Source organism: Nilaparvata lugens, chromosome 4, assembly GCF_014356525.2.
Source record: "Nilaparvata lugens isolate BPH chromosome 4, ASM1435652v1, whole genome shotgun sequence".
Lineage (NCBI taxonomy): Eukaryota > Metazoa > Arthropoda > Insecta > Hemiptera > Delphacidae > Nilaparvata > Nilaparvata lugens.
Window position 1 is genome coordinate 30,473,248 of NC_052507.1, and position 22,603 is coordinate 30,495,850.

The following is a 22,603-nucleotide window of genomic DNA, read 5'->3' on the forward strand; positions in this document are numbered from 1 at the left end:
TTTTATAGTTCACATAAGAATAAGACCAATGGTAAATTTGATGTGAATCTGAAACTGGCCTATGCGATGCGAACAATTGGCAAAGGATTCAGTGCAGCAAAAATGTTTTGTGCTCTATTGGATCTTCCTAAACCTACTCAAAAATAATAAAGAACTATTGCAAGTTGTAGAGAAATGTGATGACAGCATCTACTGAAGAAGCTGTTGTTGAAAATAACAATTCCTGTGATGGCTTGATTGATCATGGCAACGTCGAGGTCACAAATCTTTGAATGGGTTTGTCAGTGTAATTAGCTTTGATAAAGAGAGTTATTTATGACAGTTGATTTTTATCAACAAGTACCCTACATTCTTTATTTAGACTTTTTTTGAAGCTGTGAAAACTTCTTGGTTGAGTAGGGAAATTCTCACCTGATCTGTGGATATCAGAGGAAGTTCATTTTCACCTGAATTAATTACAAAAATGGCTACATGAATTAAAAAAATCGTCACTACTAGGCAAAAGAAAATCCGTCTGTTTTTCATAAACGACTTCTACACCGCCTCAGTCACTATATGGTGTGCACTATATGTGACATTAACTTCTGAGCAATGTTACCACACTTCGTTTCAATAAGACAGGGGGGGGGTCGCTTGGTAGCTAAGTCGTTTCCAGGAACCATGTTGAGCCATTGTTCCCACTACTTATCAGTATGTAATTTTTATTTATGGGGTGACTTGAAGAGTGAGTGTAGTCTATGATACAGGTCCCAAAACTCTAACCCTACCTGTCGCAGCAATACCACTCAACACTTTGCACTAGATGATGCTGAATGCAAGACGCAAGACGAACATCATCTTCACGATATAATCTTCAAAACTTGAACATTCATTCAGCACCCTGAATATACAGAGTCTGCCAGAGGAACGGACGTTTTTAAGTTGATATTATGCATCCGATCGGAGTTGGAGAGGGAAGCAGAAGCCAGCACGTCACTCGCCTGACCTTGCTGGGCAATTGTTCAGTTGCCATCATGCCCTTGTGGAACGTAGAGCATCGCGTTTTCGTGTATGCGGAGTGGTGCATCAGTTACAGAAGTACAACGCCTCTTTCGTTGAGGGGTTCAACGTTCCTCGGCATGGAGACATTCCGAGCCGAAACAACATAGGGATAATGCCCTCCTTAGTGGAGGTAGTTCAAACAAAGGCAGCCACTGGGACCACGTCACACATTTCCAACTCCGAAGAACATGGAACGTTTAAGACAGTCTACATTCCCTAATCACATGGAGTGGCCGTATTATTATTATTATTATTACTATCCCTAATCTCTAGATTCGGTGATCTGCATTGGCCCCCCAGACCATTCGATGTGTGATTTTTTTGTGGGGTTTCTAAAGTATCGTGTGTATGAAAACAAGCCTCGTACGTTGGGTGAACTGCGACAAGCTATAGAGCTGATCGTCGCTCAGATCATTCGTCAACTACTGGAGAAAGTAAAGCTAACTTCATAGGGCGTCTCCACATTTGTACGCGTGAAAATGGACACCATCATAATGATATTATTTTTCGTACATAGGTTAGTCAAATTGCATGTCCTAAGACACGTATTTCTACCATTGGATTATTTTTAAACTTAGAAATGGAAGAGTGCATTTGAAAAACATCAGTTTTTCGTGGTGGACCCTATATTTAAAAAAATACCTTGTTTTTTCTTTCTTTAAAAGTTATCTTTTTTGCGCCACTCTGTATTTAGAGAAGTGTAAGCGGTATGTGATCCCATTTCCTAATTGAAACACAAGCTAGTTTGAGAATGAAATAAAATGATACTTTTTCACTCCGTTATCGTATTCTGTTTCTCCACTTCTATTTGTTCAACTCAACCGAAGGATAACTAACAAAATAAGTATCAACAGGTTAACACAATATAATTTATATAACATATTATAGTAAATCTAACCATAGCTGCTTGTGATACTACCAGATAAGCTTCAAACAAATATTGTGCATATTACCCTGAAGGCCAACGACACAACAGACAGACGAAGGAAAATTCAAACGTCTGCACGCAGACAGATGGACGTCTGTGGTTCGTTAACATTCGATAACCTAGGTAGAGATTTCTCCTCTTTTGTCTGAATATGTCCGTATGTTGCTGTGTGCGTTGGCCTTTAGGTCCACAGTACTCAATTATCACATTTTGAGTTTAAACCATCAGCATATCCAATTATAAAGGCTCAATTACACAGTCAGAGATAGTCGCATAGATACGTAACGTTTATCAAAAATTTGATTTCCTATTAGTTCCTTGTTAAAACTATCAATGATCTAATAATCAATGATAGTCGCATAGATACGTAACTTTCATCAAAGATTTGATTCCCTATTAGTCCCTTGCTTAAAACCATCAATGATCTAATGCTTAATTACACAGTCATTATGTATGTATAATCATAGATGGCCCCATAGATATGTAACTATTATCAAAGATTTGATTCCCTAATAGACCAGTGTCAAGATCGTCAATGATCAAATGCATATCTATATATATATATATATATGACTGTGTAATAGGGCCCTAACAAAATTTAAATAAATACGTTCATAAATTGATTTAATCGTTGATCAAATTTAACTTGGCTATTGACCAACCTTACTGCACAATGTAGTCCTTGTATCCCCTGAGCGCCTTGAGCTGGCGCCGTATCTGTTTGACAAGGTCAGTGGGCTGCACGAGGAAGGAGATGTCGAGGCCAACGGCGTTGAGTCGATCCCGTACCTCATTGTCCTTGAAGAAGAGGTTGAGAGGCCGACCGTTGATCTCAGTGAGCGACCAGCTGGTCAGTGACAGGCCGTCGTGGGTGGGGGCACGCGGGGGCAAGCCCCCCTGAGCGGCCAGCCCCCCCGCCACCACCTCCTTAATCTCGGCCGTGCCCCCCTCCTGCACCACACCTACACACTGCCCCTCCCACTCCCGCCGCACCGCTAGCACTCGGCCGCACGGCACCCGTCTGATCACCAGCGCCACCTGTCATTCAAACACCACATCATCAAATCAAATCAATTTATTTCCATTTTTACAATAAATACAGAGCATGAAATTACCATACTTACTGAAATAATTACCATATAACTAAAAAATCAATTTATTTGCAAAATAATCCCAAAGGTTACAAAAACCTGTTTTGGCAGAAAAAACTACTTAAAATAAAAAATAAGTGTTACAGTTAACAAAGCAAATTAAGAAAGAGTAAAAAAAACTAAAAAGACAAGAAAAAAAGGAAAGAGAACTTCAGTATCAGTTTAACATTATTAAAATTTCACAAACACTATTGTCAATCTTATCACAATATTTCTTCTCAACAATATTGGGCTGGCCACTAACGGTAAAACATACATCAAATACTGTCGACATAAATTGTTGTGTCATCACAGCGAAAGGCTTCGAGCAAGATGTTCTGAGTTTAGGTTTTTGTATCTCAGAATTTTCCAGTAGTTTATTTACTTTTATTGGTTGTCTATTTTCTGTTTATTTTATGGAGTGACCGTAGTTGAATGGATTAGATGCTGTAATTATGATTCAGAGAACCGGGTTCGAATCCCGGCCCGGGCAACAATTTTTCTTGGGCCACTCCTGTGTTTCGGATGGATACGTTAAACAGTCGGTCCAGGCTGCCTAAAAACAGTCGTTAGGTCATGTCACGGACCCTGAAATTGATTAGGTGCGACCTGAAAACTACAACACCAGGCCTGAACCAGCCAGGTCACACGTAGTGATGTGAAATTCCCGGGAATTTAAGATCGAGGAAATATTCCCAGGTAATAATTTAAGGGAAATATTCCCAAAAATCATAAATTCCCGGGAATTTATGGGAACTTGAGGATATTTATGATTTCTTTGATCTAAAATGACCGAAAAGGCGTTTTTCAAATTCAAATTTTATTCAATCCAATTCACAATATTTACAAATTATGAGAAACAATAATACAGCTTAACAATATTAGAGTAATAAGTTAATAATGTATGAAGTACATAAAAGTCTAATTTATTAAACAATAACATCAGACAAGAATTCGAACATGCTAAACCAGGACTAATTTGTGAATTTGGATAAAAAAATACAGCTTGCTGAGAGTACAAAACTCTACTTCTGCGAGCAGGAATGAATATCTGATAATTTATGAATTTATAGAGAAGTAGAAAAATATAAAAAGAAGAAAGAAAGAAAAATTAGCAACCAATCACTCACACATTCTCACTTTCCAATTCCAGCTCATTTAGCCAAATGCATAGCCACCATTATCAGAGTATTTTAACTAAGAAACCACATTGAATAAGGTCTCTAGATAGTCAGGCATAAGACCTCTAAGCCATCCAAGAACTTTTGTTTTAAAAACAAGTCGATTTTGTGTTCTCTTAATTTCAAGAGGAATATTGTTGAAAAACTTAGGGCCGAGAAATACAAACGATTTCTAGAAACAAGTGGTATACGATTTAGGAAGTCTTAGTAAATCAGATGTCACTCTCCTAGTTTGACAACTAGGAACATCCCTGAACAACGCATGACCACAGTTTCCAGACATAACATAAAACATATAGAATACCTTGAAAACAAAGATATATCTGAGAGGCAAGCATCTGAGACTCTGAAAGATAGGAAAAGAATGTTCATATCTACCCTCCTTCTTGATGGCACGAACTATGGATTTTTGTATAGTTATTAAGGGCTTCAAGTGACTAATGTAAGTGGAGCCCCAACAATTTATACCGTAGCTGATTTTTGAATCGACAAGTGCAAAATATAGCTGCCTCAGGACACTCATAGGGAGAAATTTATTCAAAAAGTAGAACTTCCTCAGTATTAACAGCAGATGGCTTTTTATATTAGTAATATGATGAGACCAAGTGAGCTTTTCGTCAACAATCACACCCAAATATTTCAATGAGTCAGTTTGACCAACCACAGTCACAGTCATCACTTGCACAGCTACCATGAAACTTCAGTGGAGAAGGCAATGTCCATGATGTTGATATTGTAAACAGCTAACAATAAATCAATCGTTACACAAGGTCTCAACCACCTGTTATACAACAGATTTATGTAAGAAATATAAGGATGGATAACTTATAAATTGTAATAAGTTCAAAGAAAACAGTAATTTGAAGTTCATAGACTGATCATTTTCATGAAAGGTGAAATGAGAAATGAACACTCAATAAAATTTTTCAAATCATTCAATTGCACCACTATTATCATGCTACTTTCATGTCTTACAAGTTAAATAAGATTTTTTTGCTTACTAATAAATTACCTGTAAATCAGGTAAACAAAGTCAACAAAGTATCGAGGGTAATTTAAATTTAATTGCATGATTTTATTCAATTTCTCCGCACAAAAATAATTGAACCCCTAAATAAAGATTAGAGTAGATTATAAATCAAACAATTATAAATTACTAGCAGGGCACCCATGCTTCGCTACGGGAATTAAAAGATAAGATTATTTTTGGGAACCATTTCCAAATTCTATCAAAATTGTTATAATATTTTTTGTGATTAGGCCTCAACTTGGCATGGAAATTATTGAGTCAAATCATTCGAATAATTAATTGATGTGTTGGAAGTGTTCTGTAGAATATTAGTCTGATTGCAGCGAATTTTGTAGAATATTGGGCTGGGCTTAAAAGTCAACCTCGACTTTATTCTTTGGCAATTAATATTTTGTGAATCGATTGATCTAGTTACTTTGTTGTTTTTTCTATTATCAAACACGGTAAATCGTAAAACGTTATGTCTCCATCACCAGCAGTTACACGAGCAAACACAGGGCTGAAATCCGAAAACGATAAGGCCACCTCTGTTGCGCAGTCGCCGGCAGCAAAGCAGCCTAAACAGAAAAAGATTCTACAACAACAACAACAGAGAGGGAATGCTGCCCGGCCTCATAGCTCTCCGTCTTGCTCAACAGCTGACTGCTCTGCTGTCTCCTTAGCAACCGAACAACAACTTGCGGCGGCTCTCGAAAAACTGTTGACGAGCGACGCCTTCGTTGATCGACTAGCTGCACGCCTCTCGGAGACTGTCAGCGCTCGAGTCTTGGAGGATCTTGGGGGCCGTCTGCAGGTGGCTGAGAACAGGCTGGTCGATCTTAATGGCGAGATGGACGCCCTTCGCGCCGAGCTTGCTCAACTCAAGGAGAGCTCAGACATGCGACTGGACGGTTTGGCTCAATATTCCCGGCGAAATAATATCCGCATCACTGGTGTTCCTGAGGCGAGTGACGAGGATGTGACAGCGACCACGGTGCAACTACTCAGCGACAAGCTGGGCGTTCCGATCCAGCCGGCTGACATCGACAGATGCCACCGCGTCGGTCGCCTCGCTCAACCGCGTGACAACCAAGAGCCGAGACCTCGGCAGATTCTCGTCAAGTTTATCAGTTATCAAAAGCGAAGTTCTATAATATCGAATAGGCGTCAGTTGAGTGGTACCGGTTTCTCAGTGCAAGAAGATCTCACGCGTAAGCGTCACTTGTTTTTCCGGGAAATGTGTGGAAGAGTGGGTTTCAAGAACGTCTGGAGTCGTGATGGGCGTGTTTTTTGGAGAGACAACAACAGAGTCTTCTCTGAGTTCTCTAATGGCCCTAATAATAATGCGAATTCGGATCAGCTCGGTGATAGTCATATGTAAGGTACCGTACGTAGTTTCATTGCCTACCAAGCACTGATAATTATTACTTGGTGAGTTTATCATTGAAATGATTTTTCTTCTTATTATTATTATTATTTATTTATTTTTTCTCACTATTGTTTATTTTCCTTTCGATATTTATTTATTTCCATGAAGCTAATTTTCGACGAGTAATTAATAGAAGCCATATATTTTCCATACTTATGAACTTGATTTCACTGTTCTTTAATCTAACTCTGACAGTACTTTTGAATATGATTATTGCAATGTTAATTTTTATTTTTTCCGCTTCTCTGTGAACATGTATCCTTGTAATCTCAATATTCATTGAATTATGATCTCAATTAGAAGAATGATTGTAGTTTGATCATTATGATGATTATTATGATTGGTCATTATAGAATTTTTTTTCATGATTACTTGGTGAGTTCATCATGGAAATGATTTATTCTTAATATTTTATTGAGATTAATATTTTATACGATTATTTTATTTTATAAGAATATTTTTTTTATTGGATTACTTGATTGATTTCACGCATTCTGTAATATTTAATAAATTTGCTCTGTTTAAGATTACTTAAGCCCACTGTTGTTCAGTAGTTATCTCACATCAAAGGGGGCTCAATTACGACGTCGCCTACGATTAAATTGAGATTATCGTTTAAATTTTTAATTTACCTTCCCAACTATTTGAAATAAATATTGATCTTTACTTGATTGATTTCACGCATTCTGTAATTTTTAATAAATTTGCTCTGTTTAAGATTACTTAAGACCATTGTCAGGGTACACTGTGATTTCATATATCTTCCTATAATAATATATTAATACATTACTAGTACATTACATTTCATACTAATGGATGTGAGCGTATCTGAGTTAGCACGACTGCTGGATGGTCACTCGTCTTCTCTCAGGTTCTGTCATATCAATGCTGAATCTTTACCTGGTCATTTCGATGATTTCAGCGAGACATTTTCCACTATTTTGAATTTTGATATAATAGGTGTTAGTGAATCCTGGCTTAAACCATCACTGGATTCCTGTTCTTTCAGCATTCCGGAGTATTGCGTTTTTCGTAATGATAGAGTCGGGAGGGACAGAGGTGGGGTTGCCGTGTATGTTCGCTCCTCTTTGTCACCCAAACATGTGTTATCTTCTCCTCAACCCTACTCCAACTCTCCGGAGTTTATCTTCATAGAGATCACAGCTTGTGAAGACAAAATTCTTGTAGGGATTGTATACCGGCCACCCAAAGCAGGTCGACTGTCACTCCTTGAGCACTCTCTGTTGCAGATAATGCATAGCTATCAACATATTGTCTTACTTGGTGATTTCAACTCTAATCTATTGAGAGATAGCTTCGAAAGGAGGCAACTCGTGACACTCTTTGATTCTATCAACTTCCACATTGTAAATAATGTTGACCCGACTTACCACTTACCCAATTCACATACTTTACTAGATCTAGCGGTGGTGAGTGATAAAGATTATGTTTCTTCTTTTGGACAGATACCTATGCCTTGCTTCTCCATGCATGATATGATTTATTTAGTCTACAACTTGAAATGTGATGAGTTGTCTGCAGTGAGCTATTTATATAGAGACTTCAAACATTTCAATGATGATAGATGTCTTGAGGATGCTATCAACATGCCATGGCACACTATAGGTTTCATTGATGACATCAATGATAAGGTTGCAGTATTCAATAATATGATTCACAGCATTTTTGATAGGCATGCCCCTGTGCGTACTGCGCATCCTAAGCGGAAACCAGTGCCCTGGATGAATGAAGAGATACTGATTGCCAGACGTGAGCGTGATAAAGCCAGAAGAGTATTTAAAAGGACCAGCAGCCAGATAGACTTTGAGGTCTTTAAAACTTGGAGAAATCGTGTGAAATCTATGAGTCGCAATGCAAAACTTCGCTTCTATCACAGGCAGTTTAATCAAAATAATTCAACATCTACTCTGTGGGATAATGTCAGAAGACTAGGAGCGCATAAAGCCAGATCTAATACTAGAATCAATATACCTCTTAATGAACTGAACGATTTCTTCACTCTCAGTTCAAATCAGCCAGATGCATCCAACGCACCACTGGCTTCAGACCATCTTATCATGCAGTTCAATCATAACTTGCCGGCAGAGAAATTCTATTTCTCACATGTTACTCCATCTATGGTGTCAAAGATAATATGTTCTTGCTCAAAAAACTCTAAAGGAATTGACAATATCCCAAGCTTATTTTATAAAAAATTGTTACCAGTTATTTTACCTTCTATCACTCACATATTCAATGTCTCTCTTCAGACAGGAAAATTTCCTGATCTCTGGAAATGCTCCATGGTGAAACCCATTCCTAAATCGACTAATCCAATCGCTCCTGCAGACTGCAGGCCCATCCATATTCTGTGTTCCATATCTAAGGCACTGGAGAGAATTGTGCATGCTCAGGTAAGTCAATATCTTTCAAGTTTTGACTTCTTTTCGAATTTCCAGTCTGGCTTCCGCCCAAATCATAGCACATGTACTGCTCTCTTGCGCATAACAGATGACATACGTGCAGCTATGGATAAAAGATTACTCACGTTACTTATTCAGTTCGACTTGAGCAAGGCATTTGATAATGTTTCTCATGCCTTGCTAATTCATAAGCTGAAGTATCATTGCCACTTCTCCGATTCTGCAGTAGCATGGTTCTCCTCATATTTGTCCAACAGATTTCAGGCAGTATTTGGTAGCTGTGGTGATTCCTCTAATTGGAGACCAGTTTTGAGAGGTGTTCCTCAGGGCTCTGTGTTGGGACCCCTTCTCTTCTCTGTTTTCATCAATAATGTTTCCTCTGTTTTCTCAAACTGTTCTTATCACCTATTTGCTGATGATCTTATGATCTACGCTCACTGTTCAAAAGAAAGAATTTCAGAAGCAGTTCAGTCCATGAACCAGAATATTGAGTCACTCCTGCAGTGGACTGATGCCCATCAGCTGATCCTCAATGCACAAAAGACGAAAAGCATCATTCTTGGCTTCCCAACTCTTCTGAGCAGATTTGATCAGGAAAGACTCCCGGCTATCACTGTTGCAGGAAATGTTGTTCCCTACCTGAAGAGTGTGCGAACTCTTGGACTGTATCTAGACCAGAGTCTTAGCTGGAAGGAGCAGACCACTCATGTATGTAACAGAGTGTTTGCAGGCATGCACCAGCTCAAACGTCTGAAACATTTCCTGCCTCAAAGCACACGTATCCTATTGATCAGAGCAGAGTTTTTTTTAATAGAAGGCTTCTCTTATTGGTTCTCGTGGTATTCAGTCCGGAATAGGAATTAACAGTGCAACTGGCTCTCTCAAGGCCATTGTCTGCGTACAAACATAGAGCAACAGAGGAACCAATACAAAAGAAGCTGAAGAAATTAGTCGCATTTCTATCACATTACAATGAACATTACATTCAACTACCATATTTTTGGAGAGATCGATTATAAATTTATTTTGCTATCATCCAGTCACTTTCAGAACCTATTATACAAGATGTTCCAAGAATACTGCAATGTTTTAAAATAAGGTCGCCAAATTTGGTAGCTCAACTACAGCTATTATAATCTTTTTCATTTTCTCACACTCTCTTATGTTTCAACAGACTATGGAAAACTTTTTTCTGATCAGCTGCTACTTAAGGGACCAATAATCCTTTCTCAAGGAACTTCAGCGAATTTTCCCAGAGTTGAGACCTGTTCCAAAATAATGTTTTTTGTCGCAAACCCACTATATTCCTGATTTAATCAAAATCGTTAGAGCCGTTTTCGAGATCCGTCCGATATACATACATATCCACATATACACATATTCAAACAGAAATTGCTTACTAAGTATAATTGACTTCAATGATTATGATTTCATTCAATGAGAGCTTATTTCACATAGTAACAGCTGGCAGCAAAAGCAAAAATGTCAAACATGATTGAAATTGAAACAGTAGCGATCATCAACATTATTATCTTTATCTGATCTAAAGTAACCAAATTATAGTAAGATTCACATCAATGTGTCAGCATTGTTTGAAAGGGGAGCATTGATGTTATTATTGAGAAATACTGACAGTCAACGAACTGTTATGCATATTCTCCAATATTTTTAACGAAAGCTACCTTCTATTTTCTTTGGTAAAACAATCAATGTTTGAGAATAATATTGTTGCATGGGAAAAGCGCCTTACTTCTATGTAAGATATTAATTTCTACATTAGGAAAAGGAACAACAGCTATTTGGACATTTTAATAAATAACCCCTTTCTTTCGCCCAAGTTAAATTTTGGCCGAATTTCCTCATTCTTTGCAAAGAGATTCCACAACGGACACTTCTGAAGTTTAAAAAATACCATCCATATACCATACTGAATTATTAGAATTTCATCGAAATTGTTCAAGCAGTTTTTGCGATCGGATATACAAACAAAATTAGTCTTGATAGAATAGGATCAATAGAATAGGATTGATAGAAGCAACTCCCGTCATAAAAGTTTGTTTTATGAAAAATAAAAATTATCTATACTCCCAGAAATAGCTCTGATTGAAGCAGCAGTGCCCAATCAATTTGTTCTCGATAAATGCATTTTAATTGATTCTTCAACTTGGTGCCAACCTAATGAAATAATCTCAACTTAATGCCAACCTGACAAAGTTATTAATTGGTCGCCAATTATCAACTGTTTCGAATAGGTACTCTCTCTAGATTACAGTTCTATATATAGTAATATATGATATGGACATTTCAATTATAATTAAGAGATTGGGAGAAGAAGAATATACATGCTAAACGACAAACTTTGAACCCTTAAAAACCACCCTTAGAGTTGAATATCGCCAAAAGATTTCTTAGTGAGCACCTAGGACGTTTAAGGAAGCTATATTCCAAGTTTTGTTGCAATCCATCCAGTAGTTTTCCAGAAATCGTGATCGGTGAGTCGGTGAGATAGGAATTTTATAAGTATAGAAGATAAAATACAACAAAATAGGCTAAACTAAAACAAGAGCATACTCGAGTTTAATTCAATATTAAAAAGAAAATAATTACACAGCTCACAACCTTTCAAGAGTAATTAAGGCTCATTTAACTTGTAATAAGATACTAGTCCACGCAACGAATGCTCAAAAAAAGATATAGAGGGAAAAGTTTGGAACCCACTTTTTGACCTCGCAGTCCTTCTAAGGATAGTAAAGGGTAACATATCAAAAGTCCTCATTCCTACCACACGCAACACTAAAGCTGCTATAAAAATTGAAAGCATAAAATTATGAAATAATTGACCGAACGAAGTGAGGTCTAAGATTCAAGTCGACGGTTTGGCATTTCTCTTAATGTTTAAATGTTTATATGTTTATATGTTGCGCATTTACGGCGAAACGCGGTAATAGATTTTCATGAAATTTTACAGGTATGTTCCTTTTTAAATTGCGCGCCGACGTATATACAAGGTTTTTGGAAATTTTGCATTTCAAGGATAATATAAAAGGAAAAAGGAGCCTCCTTCATACGCCAATATTAGAGTAAAAATCTGGTGTGGCGCACTCACACAACTTTCCTTGCCGTTATGAAAATTGATCACCTGACGCTACGGTAGTGTTCCCGCGCATCTCAAGCCAACTATTCAAAGATTAGAGCCAGCTGGTGACAGGGTAATAACGCTGGAGACACAAGAGGTCTGCTATCTCTTCATAGTGAATCATTTAATAGAATCAACAGTTGCCAATAGTTTGCAATTGGATAATCACATTTTCTCGATTTTCGAGTTTATTTTTAATTTTAGGTGAAAATGTTACTGAACATTATTTGTAGAGATTCTCATGCTCAATCTATTCCACTTGAAATTTTTTGTTTAAATTGTATCTGAAGCTTGATGATTAAAGAATCTAAAATCAAACTTTGCATAGATGGGGCGGAACTCCTGAAATTTTTACAGATATGACTTGTGGCAGTTGATAGAGCTTATCGATGACTATTTCAGGTATAACTTTAATGATGATTTATTGATTATATTAATTTAAAATATGAGTGAGATTGATCAATTTCAATCATTTTTAGAACATATTTTATAAATTCCCTAGAGTTACCATAAATTCCCAAAATGTCTTGGCTTCAAGAATCCCAAATCATAAGTTCCTTCCCACTGGGAATATTCCCGATCCACATCACTAGTCACACGATATTATTATTCTATGTTAGAAGCCTCTCGCTGATGACAAAACATGCATGATGACACATGCTTGTGTGCATGATAAACATGTACATGCGAAAAATTGATGAAAATATAATTATTTAATCAATGAATATTACTCCTTGTGGAAAGAATATAGAAGAGGCAGATGACAGAGCACACTGACATGGGATGAGTTAGGAACGACGACGGGAGTGAAGAGTTTTAAAGCCGAGGTCAAACGGTTGCTCCCGTCTTCATCCCGCGTCGGTGTGTTCAAGGCTCCAGAATGGATATTCTTTCACTATGTAACAAGTGATTTAAAGGTTTTCAATATTCTATTTTAGATTTCTCAGCAAGAAGATTTCTCAATCGCACAGCAAGCGATAACTCGGCACGAAAGGAATGTGGAGGGGAACAATGAGTCATCATTTCTGAGTTCTGAACATTTCAATTCATTTCTGAGGTATGTGACTTCAACACATGTGACGACAACAAGCAGCACTCAGGCTGAAAATCGCGCCCATGTGAAACATTCTTATCGCCTTCCTTCACATTTCAAGTATTTGTCTGTGCGTATCGCGCGGGTGATATCGCCTGGGAAATGAACCAAGCCTAATATTAACATGTTATAAAATATTCTACTTTGAAAAATGCATTTTTTTATTGAATTTGATTATATTTTTTCAAACAAAATTTACAGAGAATATACTAATAACTAAGAGAGTGGTAAGTGGTCAGAGCGGTTTCAAGGGAATATAGCTATTATCCATATGGGCCTAATATATAACTATGACCGCTGGAACTCGGAACGTCTGAACGCTCAGTGTGAAAAGCTTGCAGCTCTATTGCATTGTTTCTAAAGAGAAACCAATATAATTGGAAGGAGTGATTTTGTTTATGCTTTTGAATTTACTGTTCAATTCAGATTATTTTTACTCTTGAATCTAGCTAGTGATTATATATCTCTAATATATTAAATAATAAAAAGATATATATATTTTAAATGTTGAAAAGAACTTACATAAAGACTTGGAGCTCCTCTGATTAGCTTGTGAGCATCACAACTGTTTTGAACTCTGACACCAGCTACACTGATGACTTTATCACCAATATGAAGTGCATTGTACAGCATTGGGTGCTCTTTCTGTTTCCATCCAGCTATCCTAAAAATCAATAACATTGTAATTGAAAGATGTATGTTCATACATTGAATCATCACACACCATACAGTATATTCATGATCTATTATAAATAGTAAATTATTATTAAGTATAGTATTATGAATAATAATATGGTTGAATGTGTTTGTATCACCTGTAGGTGACCATTTAGGATGTAAGATAACATACCATACAGCTCCAAATGCATCGACGAGCGCTATGGAGCCGAGACAGTCCTTCCTTCTTAGCTGGAGCCTCACTCCGCCCTGATGCGCCATCTCTCGCCGCAGCTGCGTCACCTGCCGCTCGCGAAGCGTCACGCCACCCTCCGCCTCTGCCATTGGCTGCTGAACACGTCAACAAAACACTCTACTCAGCGCAACACTTCCAACGCATCACAGACAAGCTAGGCAATAGACAAAAGTGCAAATTGGTCATCTAAACAACTAGTGCTGTTCAAATGATTTAATTATTTTTTCTAAATTCCACTTCAACATCAACCATTAGATTCTGATATATCGCAGCCTAATTTTCAAATTAATGAATAGCTCAAATTTTCATATAATTCCATAGAGAGCTAAGTAATGTACTGTACTAGAAACATGAGAATCAGTTTTATTAAAATTATGGGAATAGGAAGCATTGCTAAATTTTCTATACATCCCATATTCATTATGATATCACTTCACATAACTCATAGACTAACAATAATATTGAAATTTAATTCTGTAGCTATTGTCTATAAAAGTCTCAGCCATTCTAGTGTGTTCATCTCGCTATGAGAATTACGCGTTCAACTCATTATTAGGATTAAGGACGCATATGCTTAAGGTAACATAGTTGATACTTAACGTAACATACTGCCACAACTACATTCAAGTCACACATATAATCATTACTGACAAAATAAATATTACATGATAATGTTACCGAGTCACAAAATATGCAAAACATTACTGAATTGAAGACATCAATTTAACGACTCAAAGCTATTTATGTGGACTGACAATGAGTGGGTACTCACTCCTGCATGAAATCATGAAGCCTCAAAAATGTAAACTGTACTCGACCTAAGATTGGCATCAACATTGCATTTTGTGATGGTTGGAGAAAATTTAGTCAAAAGTAATATAATTTTCTTTCGAGTCGTGTATCTGATAGAACATATATCAAATGTCAATTGTTACTTAATGTTATAAATTACTAGATTAGTTATTAATTAATAATGTTTGCCATTACGTTACGTTAAGTATTAACTATGTTTCCCCAAGCGTCCTAAAAACCCTAATAATGAGTTGAACGTGTAGCCCTCATAGCTAGATCAAGACGCTAAAATGACTGAAGCTTTTGTACACAATACCTAAAAAATTAACTTGTAATTATTATTGTTAGTCTATGAGTTATGTGAAGTGATATAATGAATATCGAATATACAGAAAATTTAGCTGTGCTTCCTATTCCCATAATTTGAATAAAACTCATTTTCATGTTAGTACAGTACTTACTCTCTCTATTTATGGAATTTTATGAAAATCTGAGCTATTCATTGACTTGAAAATTAGGCTGCGATATATATATATATATATAATAGGATTTTACAGTGATTCACCGTCTTCCTTCTTTTAGTCGAGACCTCCATCTTTGCCTATCCTCCCATTCACCATCCCTTAAATTCCTGGCCTCCATAGCCTCATCCACCTCATTTCTCCATGATCTTTTAGGTCTTCCTCTTTTCCTTCGCCCAATTGGACTCCAATCAGTCACCATCCCTATCCATTTGCTAGCACTCGCCCTTCTAGCATGGCCATACCACATCAACCTTTTATCCTCAATCAACTTTATAATATCCCATTCCACTTTCATTCTCCTTCTTATCTCCTCGTTTCTCACTCTGTCCATTCTGGTAAGCCCGCAGCATCTCCTCCAGTAATCCATCTCAACAGCTCTTATCTTATCTCTTGCTCTCTTGTTTGTCACCCAAACCTCTGCCCAATACGTCATTATACTTCTGACGATTGCATTGAATATTCTATGTTTATTTTTCCTATGAATATGCTTACTCCATATGATTGGGTGCAACTGTCGAATACAACTCCTGGTTTGGGCCAACCTAATCTTTATCTCCTCGTCTGTATCACCATTTTTCATGATGGTAAATCCCAGGTATTTAAATTTATCTCTCCCTTTTATCACGGTGTTACAGTCAATGGACAAATCCGGTGTGCCATCACTATTCGTTTGTAAATACTCGGTCTTGTCCACATTGATTTCCATCCCGGCTTTATCATACTCTTCTTTATATGCGATAATTATGCTGCGATATATTATGGTCAGAATCTAATGGCTAAAGATGAAGTGAAGTGAAAACTTTATAACCAATTTCAAACCAGATACATTGAAAATATTCAACTAGATTATTTTGATACAATATAGGTGGTTGTAGTAATTATAATTGGATGCCAGTTGTGACCTGTCTGAAGGGATGAGGTGGGGCCTGCAGCCTCCTTATGCGGTCAGCTGGCACAGAGCTATCGCTACTTCTTCTCCGATTGGGTCTCAAGCCAGATCTTGGTCGAATTGCATTCACTGGAGGCACCACACGCTCCTGTAAAAAAACAATACTTTTTTTAATTAAATATTCATAATTAATCCATTTTATTCGTAAACTGGTAACAATCAAACTTCATCAACAATTTTGGGTTCACTCTTCTCCATACTTATCCCGTACCCTGTCATCCCTACACGGAACAATAGTTGTTTATGATTGTGAAGTGAAAGAAAAATATACTAACTTACCAATGCATGTGTTGGATAAATTAAAATACTTTCCTAATCAATACACAGTCAACCTTCTATTAATATTTCAAATAGCTTACAGTATACTACGATTACAGTGCTCTTGGATTACTAGAATGAATTCTATTTAATACCCATTCCACAATAATTATTAAATATTTATTCAAGTGATGACATAATTTTATCACAGCCACAGAAATCAATTCTACAGGGGGCAATGATTGAGTAGTTAGAAAACTCAATAAAATCATTATGACAGAATTGTTCAGTTATAGTTGGTGTGTTACATTAATGTATAGTTATATAAGTGTTCAAGTACTTCATGTTCATTATGGTGATGAAGCGTTTCCGGAGCTAGGTCATGAGGAAACTTGATGGATCACTGATCTGTGAGACCGTTATTGTACTCCATGATTGCTCTCACAAGTCGTTTAGGCAAAGTGTAAACAAATATTTCATTCTTTGTGTAGTTGATATTGTGGTAATTATTCATATTGAATGAAAAAGACTAAGAAATTGTCAAAAAACCACTGATAATTAGAAATACCGGTTTCGGTTATTACACCATTGTCAATCTCTGATAAACTGATAGAGTTAGAATAACCGAAACCGGTCTTTCTAATTATCAGTGGTTTTTTGACAATTTCTTAGTCTTTTTCATTCAAAATTTCATTACTAGAAAATGAGTAACTCTGTATGAATCAACTCATATATCAGATTAATAATTCAATAATGTTCAAGGAAATTTGAAATAGTACCGTTTGAAACCAAAATTAATGCAAATGTTCATCAATGCCTGCAACTGGCAAAGCTCTCGGAACAGTTATCCACATTATAGACTAGTTTTTATTCGAAACTAACTAATAGAATACAACTTTCATACAACATGACGACTTTGTTGTAATTCACTTAAACATGATCGGAATGCAAACATTAAGATTGATCAAGCTCTATGAAATAGCTAATTACTGATCCCTGTGATTCGATTGAGTTAATAATAACACTGTAATACACTACCGATAATGAAATAACACAAAATTATATCACTATTTTTGTAGGTTTGAAAGAATCACGATTTAGCTAACTTTTGTTGACTACAAGTGAGTGATTGGAACATTCGAACATAGTTCTGATAGTGCAGACATTTAACATACAATAAACATGACATAACTAAACTAGCAACAAAGTTTAGATACTAATAAACATTGAATATGACACAATGAAGCTTGAATAAGATTTAAAAGAGTTAATCTTGATATTCTGAGATAGGCTACATCATGTGCTTATGAAAAACTATCAATATTACAAGTAACTTTCTCCAAGCCTTTGCGCTGTTACGTGAAATTATTTGTAAATGCAAAATGGTCAATTTGGCTCAGTGCCTTAATAATACCGGCAAGTTGCATTAGCCTATCAATGCTCTGATAAATTATAAGATTTCACAACATTCTGTAGGCACACAGCTTACAGGTGCTTGCAGAAACATCGAATCAATTATTTTATCAGACAAGACATTTGGTGAGCAATGCGGTAACAAAACGCGCTATGCCTTAAGAAACCTCTTGCAAAATAATCTGCCTTGCCGCATTTTACATGACGCGACATTTGAATGAAGCTCACAGAGATCACACACAAACAGCATACCGTACCGCATTAGGAGTGTTACCATTCTAACCGGGGGATGATTTGGCAGCAACTGGATGAATTTGAGAATAGAGAATAAAATAAAGTAGAGCAAACTAGTCAAAAATAATACAGTAATATGAACATTTATTGCAAAAACTGAATAGAAGCTTGAGTCAAAAAGCTTTTTTCAAATTTTTCTTTGCTAGAAAATCTCTGATACTCAATATGATTCCCTCTAGAAAGTTGAACGATTACAACCAGATACTCTTATTGCTGCTACACTTTACAATTTTATATCGGGTCCAACAGTTGGAATAGCTCCGGTTGATTTGGATCGAAGACTGTAGCATACATTACTATGATGATTCTAGTTTTAAAAATAGACTTTTAATTCTAAAAATGAATCACAGCAAGTGAAGGATTTTTCAATCCGTACTATATTCTAATTTTCAATAAAGAAATTAATGAAATTTGTTGTCAGTTCATTAGATTGCTGTTCTTCAAGTAATTCATAACTTGATTAGCTTACAAATTATTCAATCGCGGTCACTACAACTGGCCTAATCATAATTATAAGATTTTAAATCGAAACTTAGATAGAAGGCGATGAATTAATGTTGAAAGTAAGAGGAAAACCATAATTTTTTAATTGGATCAATAAAGAATAATGCAATAAGTTGTCTTGTACTACTTCAATTAATATTTTTATTAAATTTATAGCCAACTGAGCTTGAGTTATAATGCCCATTGTTCACTATCAAAGTAGATCAATACAACGTTTTGTGGAATTAAATTTCCACAACATATCTAGAAACAGCATTGCATTCTAAATAAGATATTGGTTCCAATTTTTTAGGGAGAATGACTGGTAGGTATAATCTGCACATTTTCGATTACCAAATTTGAAGACTATGGTTATTTTTATAACAACTTTCAAAATGCAAACTTATAAATTCCAAGTACTTAGAACGTTATATCTAAAAATGATATCATGCAGTTACTGACATGCAACAACGCTATAATCATGAGTGGCATCATGGCATACCACAGCTCATAATTGAAAAGAAACTAAAAAATAGACAGTCAATAAATTACAAATTTTGCAGTTCAAGTACTTACACAGAAAACTGCGTTCTGATATAATTGCTGAAAGTGATAGAAAGATGAGTTAATATGGTATTATCTGATTCCTAGCACACATTTTTGAAACGCATGTTGGAAAATAATTCAAAAGATACATTGGGAACAATTCGTACAATATGTTTGAAATTATATCGTATGAAAGTCCCAATTTTGTCATCTTGTATTGAAGCATGAATTCGGAAGAAACAACACAAGTTTATAACTATTTTTGAGGATCAAGTATTCATTCAGTCGGCCTGAGAAGAAAAAACACAATATTAAATGCTCTAATTATTAAAAAAATTATGATGATAATAATATGAGTGATTCTAGGCAATACTTCTCTTCACTTGTTTCTTTCACGAAACATGGAAATCACCTAGAATTATTTCAGTTTTGAATGGAAACACTGATTTCTTCAAAAGTAACGAATTGCAAACTATACTGTACATTATAACGAGAAGTTGCTTGCTCAATATCCCATGTTTAATCATGGAATACAACATGAAACCATATAGCATCATTGGAAATAACCATTGGAAATGGATATTTACATGCACGGAACTAATACGAAAAATTAAGCAACAGAATAATTATATAGACTAGTATGAATAAAGCCATACTATCGGTAGTTGGTTGACCTATCAAAGTAAGAGGGCTGTCATTGGCTGAGACAAGACACGCCCATCGTGAGCGGAGAATTCATACTGATGAACTTTGTTTATCCTTACAGTACTCAAATACAGCTCCCCTGATATTTTTACGACGCTCATGGTCCATTGTTTGGGATTACTACAATACGACAAAACAACTACTTGAAAATACACAAGTAACTTAGATTGTTACTTGGTGAAGTACTTGTTGAACCACGAAACCTACTCACAGTGACAGAATTATTCTAAAGAAATGTCTTCTGATTGAACTATGTAGGCCTACATCAACATTGGAATAGGGATTGAAGATTGAATAGAAGAAAATAATGTGAAATTTGAAGAAGATTGACACAAGATCGTACAGAAAAATTGTGTTGGAAGTTCATTCTTACCTGCACTTGAGAGTATCGGAGATCCGCAGACAGTGGTGGAGGCGGGGAGGAAGAGGAGGCACTATTAGTATCAACAGGAGGAGGAGTAGCAGCAGCAGCAGCAGCAGAAGTAGTACTGGTAGGAGGAGGTGGAGAGGTGGTGGGCGGTTGCCGACTGGAAGAGAGGAAGACGTGTTCGTAGAGAGCAGGACTGGCGGGTGGCACAGGTGCTGCTGTTGCTTCCATGTCACTTGCACTTGCATTCGTCGTTCGAGAGCTGCGATGAGACTGATTCGTAGTTGCAACACTCGCAGCTTCAACTTCGATCAGCTGACTAGTGAGCTGAGCACTGTTGTTACTATTGTTATGACTATTTCTACTTCTATCACAGCTAGGATTAGTTCTGTTGAGCTGAGAGGGCAACCGCGGCAAGGGGGGACATGTTACAGCAGCAACATCGTCGTCAAAAATGTTTTCTTCATCTAAACTATCATCGTCGTTAACAGTATCATCATCATCATCATCATCATCATGATCTTCACGGTTGATTAGAGTGTGCGCACTAGTGATAAGGCCCGAACTAGTTTCGGCAGTCGACGGCTCATAGTCGATGGGGTTGGCACTGACTTCGATGACGGTGATGTTTTGCGAGGAGGGGGTGAGCGGTGAGTCAGGATCGGACTGAGAGTTCGATATGTAGAGGGTGGAAGTGAGAGAGGTTGTCGTGGTGGTGGTGGTGGTGGTGGTGGTGAGAGAGAGCGCCTCGACGCCTGGCACCAGCATAGGGGGCACACTAGGCGGGAGGGGCAGGGGGGAGTTGGGGTCGCGGGTGGGGAGCAGGGGGGTCAGAGGGGCCCTCGTCTCGGGTTGCCGGCTGTAGACGTTCTCCTTGGGCGACAGCACGTGCATCTCACGCAGCTTGCAGCCTATGCTGTCCACCCATTCCATCATCACCTCCCTGCAATCATACAACAACCATACACATTATCGCGATTATATCAGTTAAGTTATAGGTTCGTCAAGTACCTATTTTCACCAGTTATTGAGATTCTTGAGATTACTGTTGCACAATAATAAGGGAATATTGAGAATATATTATTGATTTTTGTGCATCTGCACTTCTTTTGAAATAACAAATTCAATTCAATAGAGAGCGGCCTAAAAGTCACTACAATGCCACTGCTAGCCATCACTCCTTTCTGCTCGCCTTCACTCCGATTTATATCGATCGGTGGACGTTAAATATCGAGTTATCTCAGCGAAACCCTCGGCGAGAGTACAGCCTAGGCATAACCCAAAACTATTTCTAATTATTAAAAAGAGAAATAGAATATAACATATGGATCGACGATATCCTAATCTGGCAAGTTAACATACAAAATTACAAATTTCCTAGACATAAAAATTGAGTTGAGAGTTTATTATTCATTCGTGATGAAGATAAAACAAAATGGAGATTAAATTCGAAGGACTTCCAATTGTTATATCAAGTCGTTCGTAATCACAAAAGACTCTATTTTTCAAAAGAGCAAATCAACTCAGTATTTTTATAATTATCACACAATATTCAGACCTTATGTTATGAAAAAGCAAAACACTTCATGAACATATCCAAACTACTTAATTTAAATATTTATTTTGTACATTTCATTTATTAAATTTATATTTGTAGCGATACTATACCCTGTGCTACTCTATTATATTTTAATATGTTGTATTATTCTTTCGAAATAAATATATTCAATTGAAGCTACGTGTTGTTAGAACATGAGCGATAATATGCGGCTTGCAAGTTATACTGGAATATTTGGGTTTTCTTTCAAGCTGTTTGTTTTCAATTGTTTTACCACTCGGCTCTTTTGATGACAAATAAATAAATGACCAATCAATAAGTCAGCAGTATTTCATAACCTTATTATTTAAACACAATAAGCATCGGTTGACGTGTGAGGTTCTTTGAACCTTCGGATCCTTGAATCCGTTCCTTCAAAAACATATATATTA

At 36.7% G+C, this 22,603-nt stretch overlaps 2 protein-coding genes across 7 annotated transcripts in view; one reads left to right on the forward strand and one right to left on the reverse strand.

Annotated features, from left to right (window-relative positions):
* Nucleotides 1-22,603, reverse strand: part of LOC111051549 (formin-like protein 7) — a 132,785-nt gene that overhangs the window by 92,475 nt on the left and 17,707 nt on the right. For 3 of the 6 annotated variants that reach the window (XR_005571189.1, XM_039427315.1, XM_039427316.1), the window contains exons 4-9: nt 20,621-21,557; nt 19,573-19,599; nt 16,502-16,636; nt 14,221-14,378; nt 13,893-14,034; nt 2,632-3,007 (exon numbers count right to left, since the gene is read on the reverse strand). Coding sequence is in view for 5 of the 6 variants with exons in the window: in XM_039427315.1 (XP_039283249.1) it covers nt 2,633-3,007; nt 13,893-14,034; nt 14,221-14,378; nt 16,502-16,636; nt 19,573-19,599; nt 20,621-21,557 (1,774 nt within the window). In the remaining variant the exon portion in view is untranslated. Of the gene's footprint in view, nt 1-1,037; nt 3,008-13,892; nt 14,035-14,220; nt 14,379-16,501; nt 16,637-19,572; nt 19,600-20,620; nt 21,558-22,603 lie in introns of those variants that run through there. The other 3 variants (XM_039427317.1, XM_022338081.2, XM_039427318.1) reach the window with 3 other exon arrangements.
* On the forward strand, nt 5,705-9,915 carry LOC120351139. The gene is made up of 2 exons (XM_039427331.1): nt 5,705-6,720; nt 8,989-9,915. Exon 1 carries the CDS (start codon nt 5,771-5,773, stop codon nt 6,668-6,670), a length of 900 nt encoding a protein of 299 aa, XP_039283265.1. The 5' UTR covers nt 5,705-5,770; the 3' UTR covers nt 6,671-6,720; nt 8,989-9,915.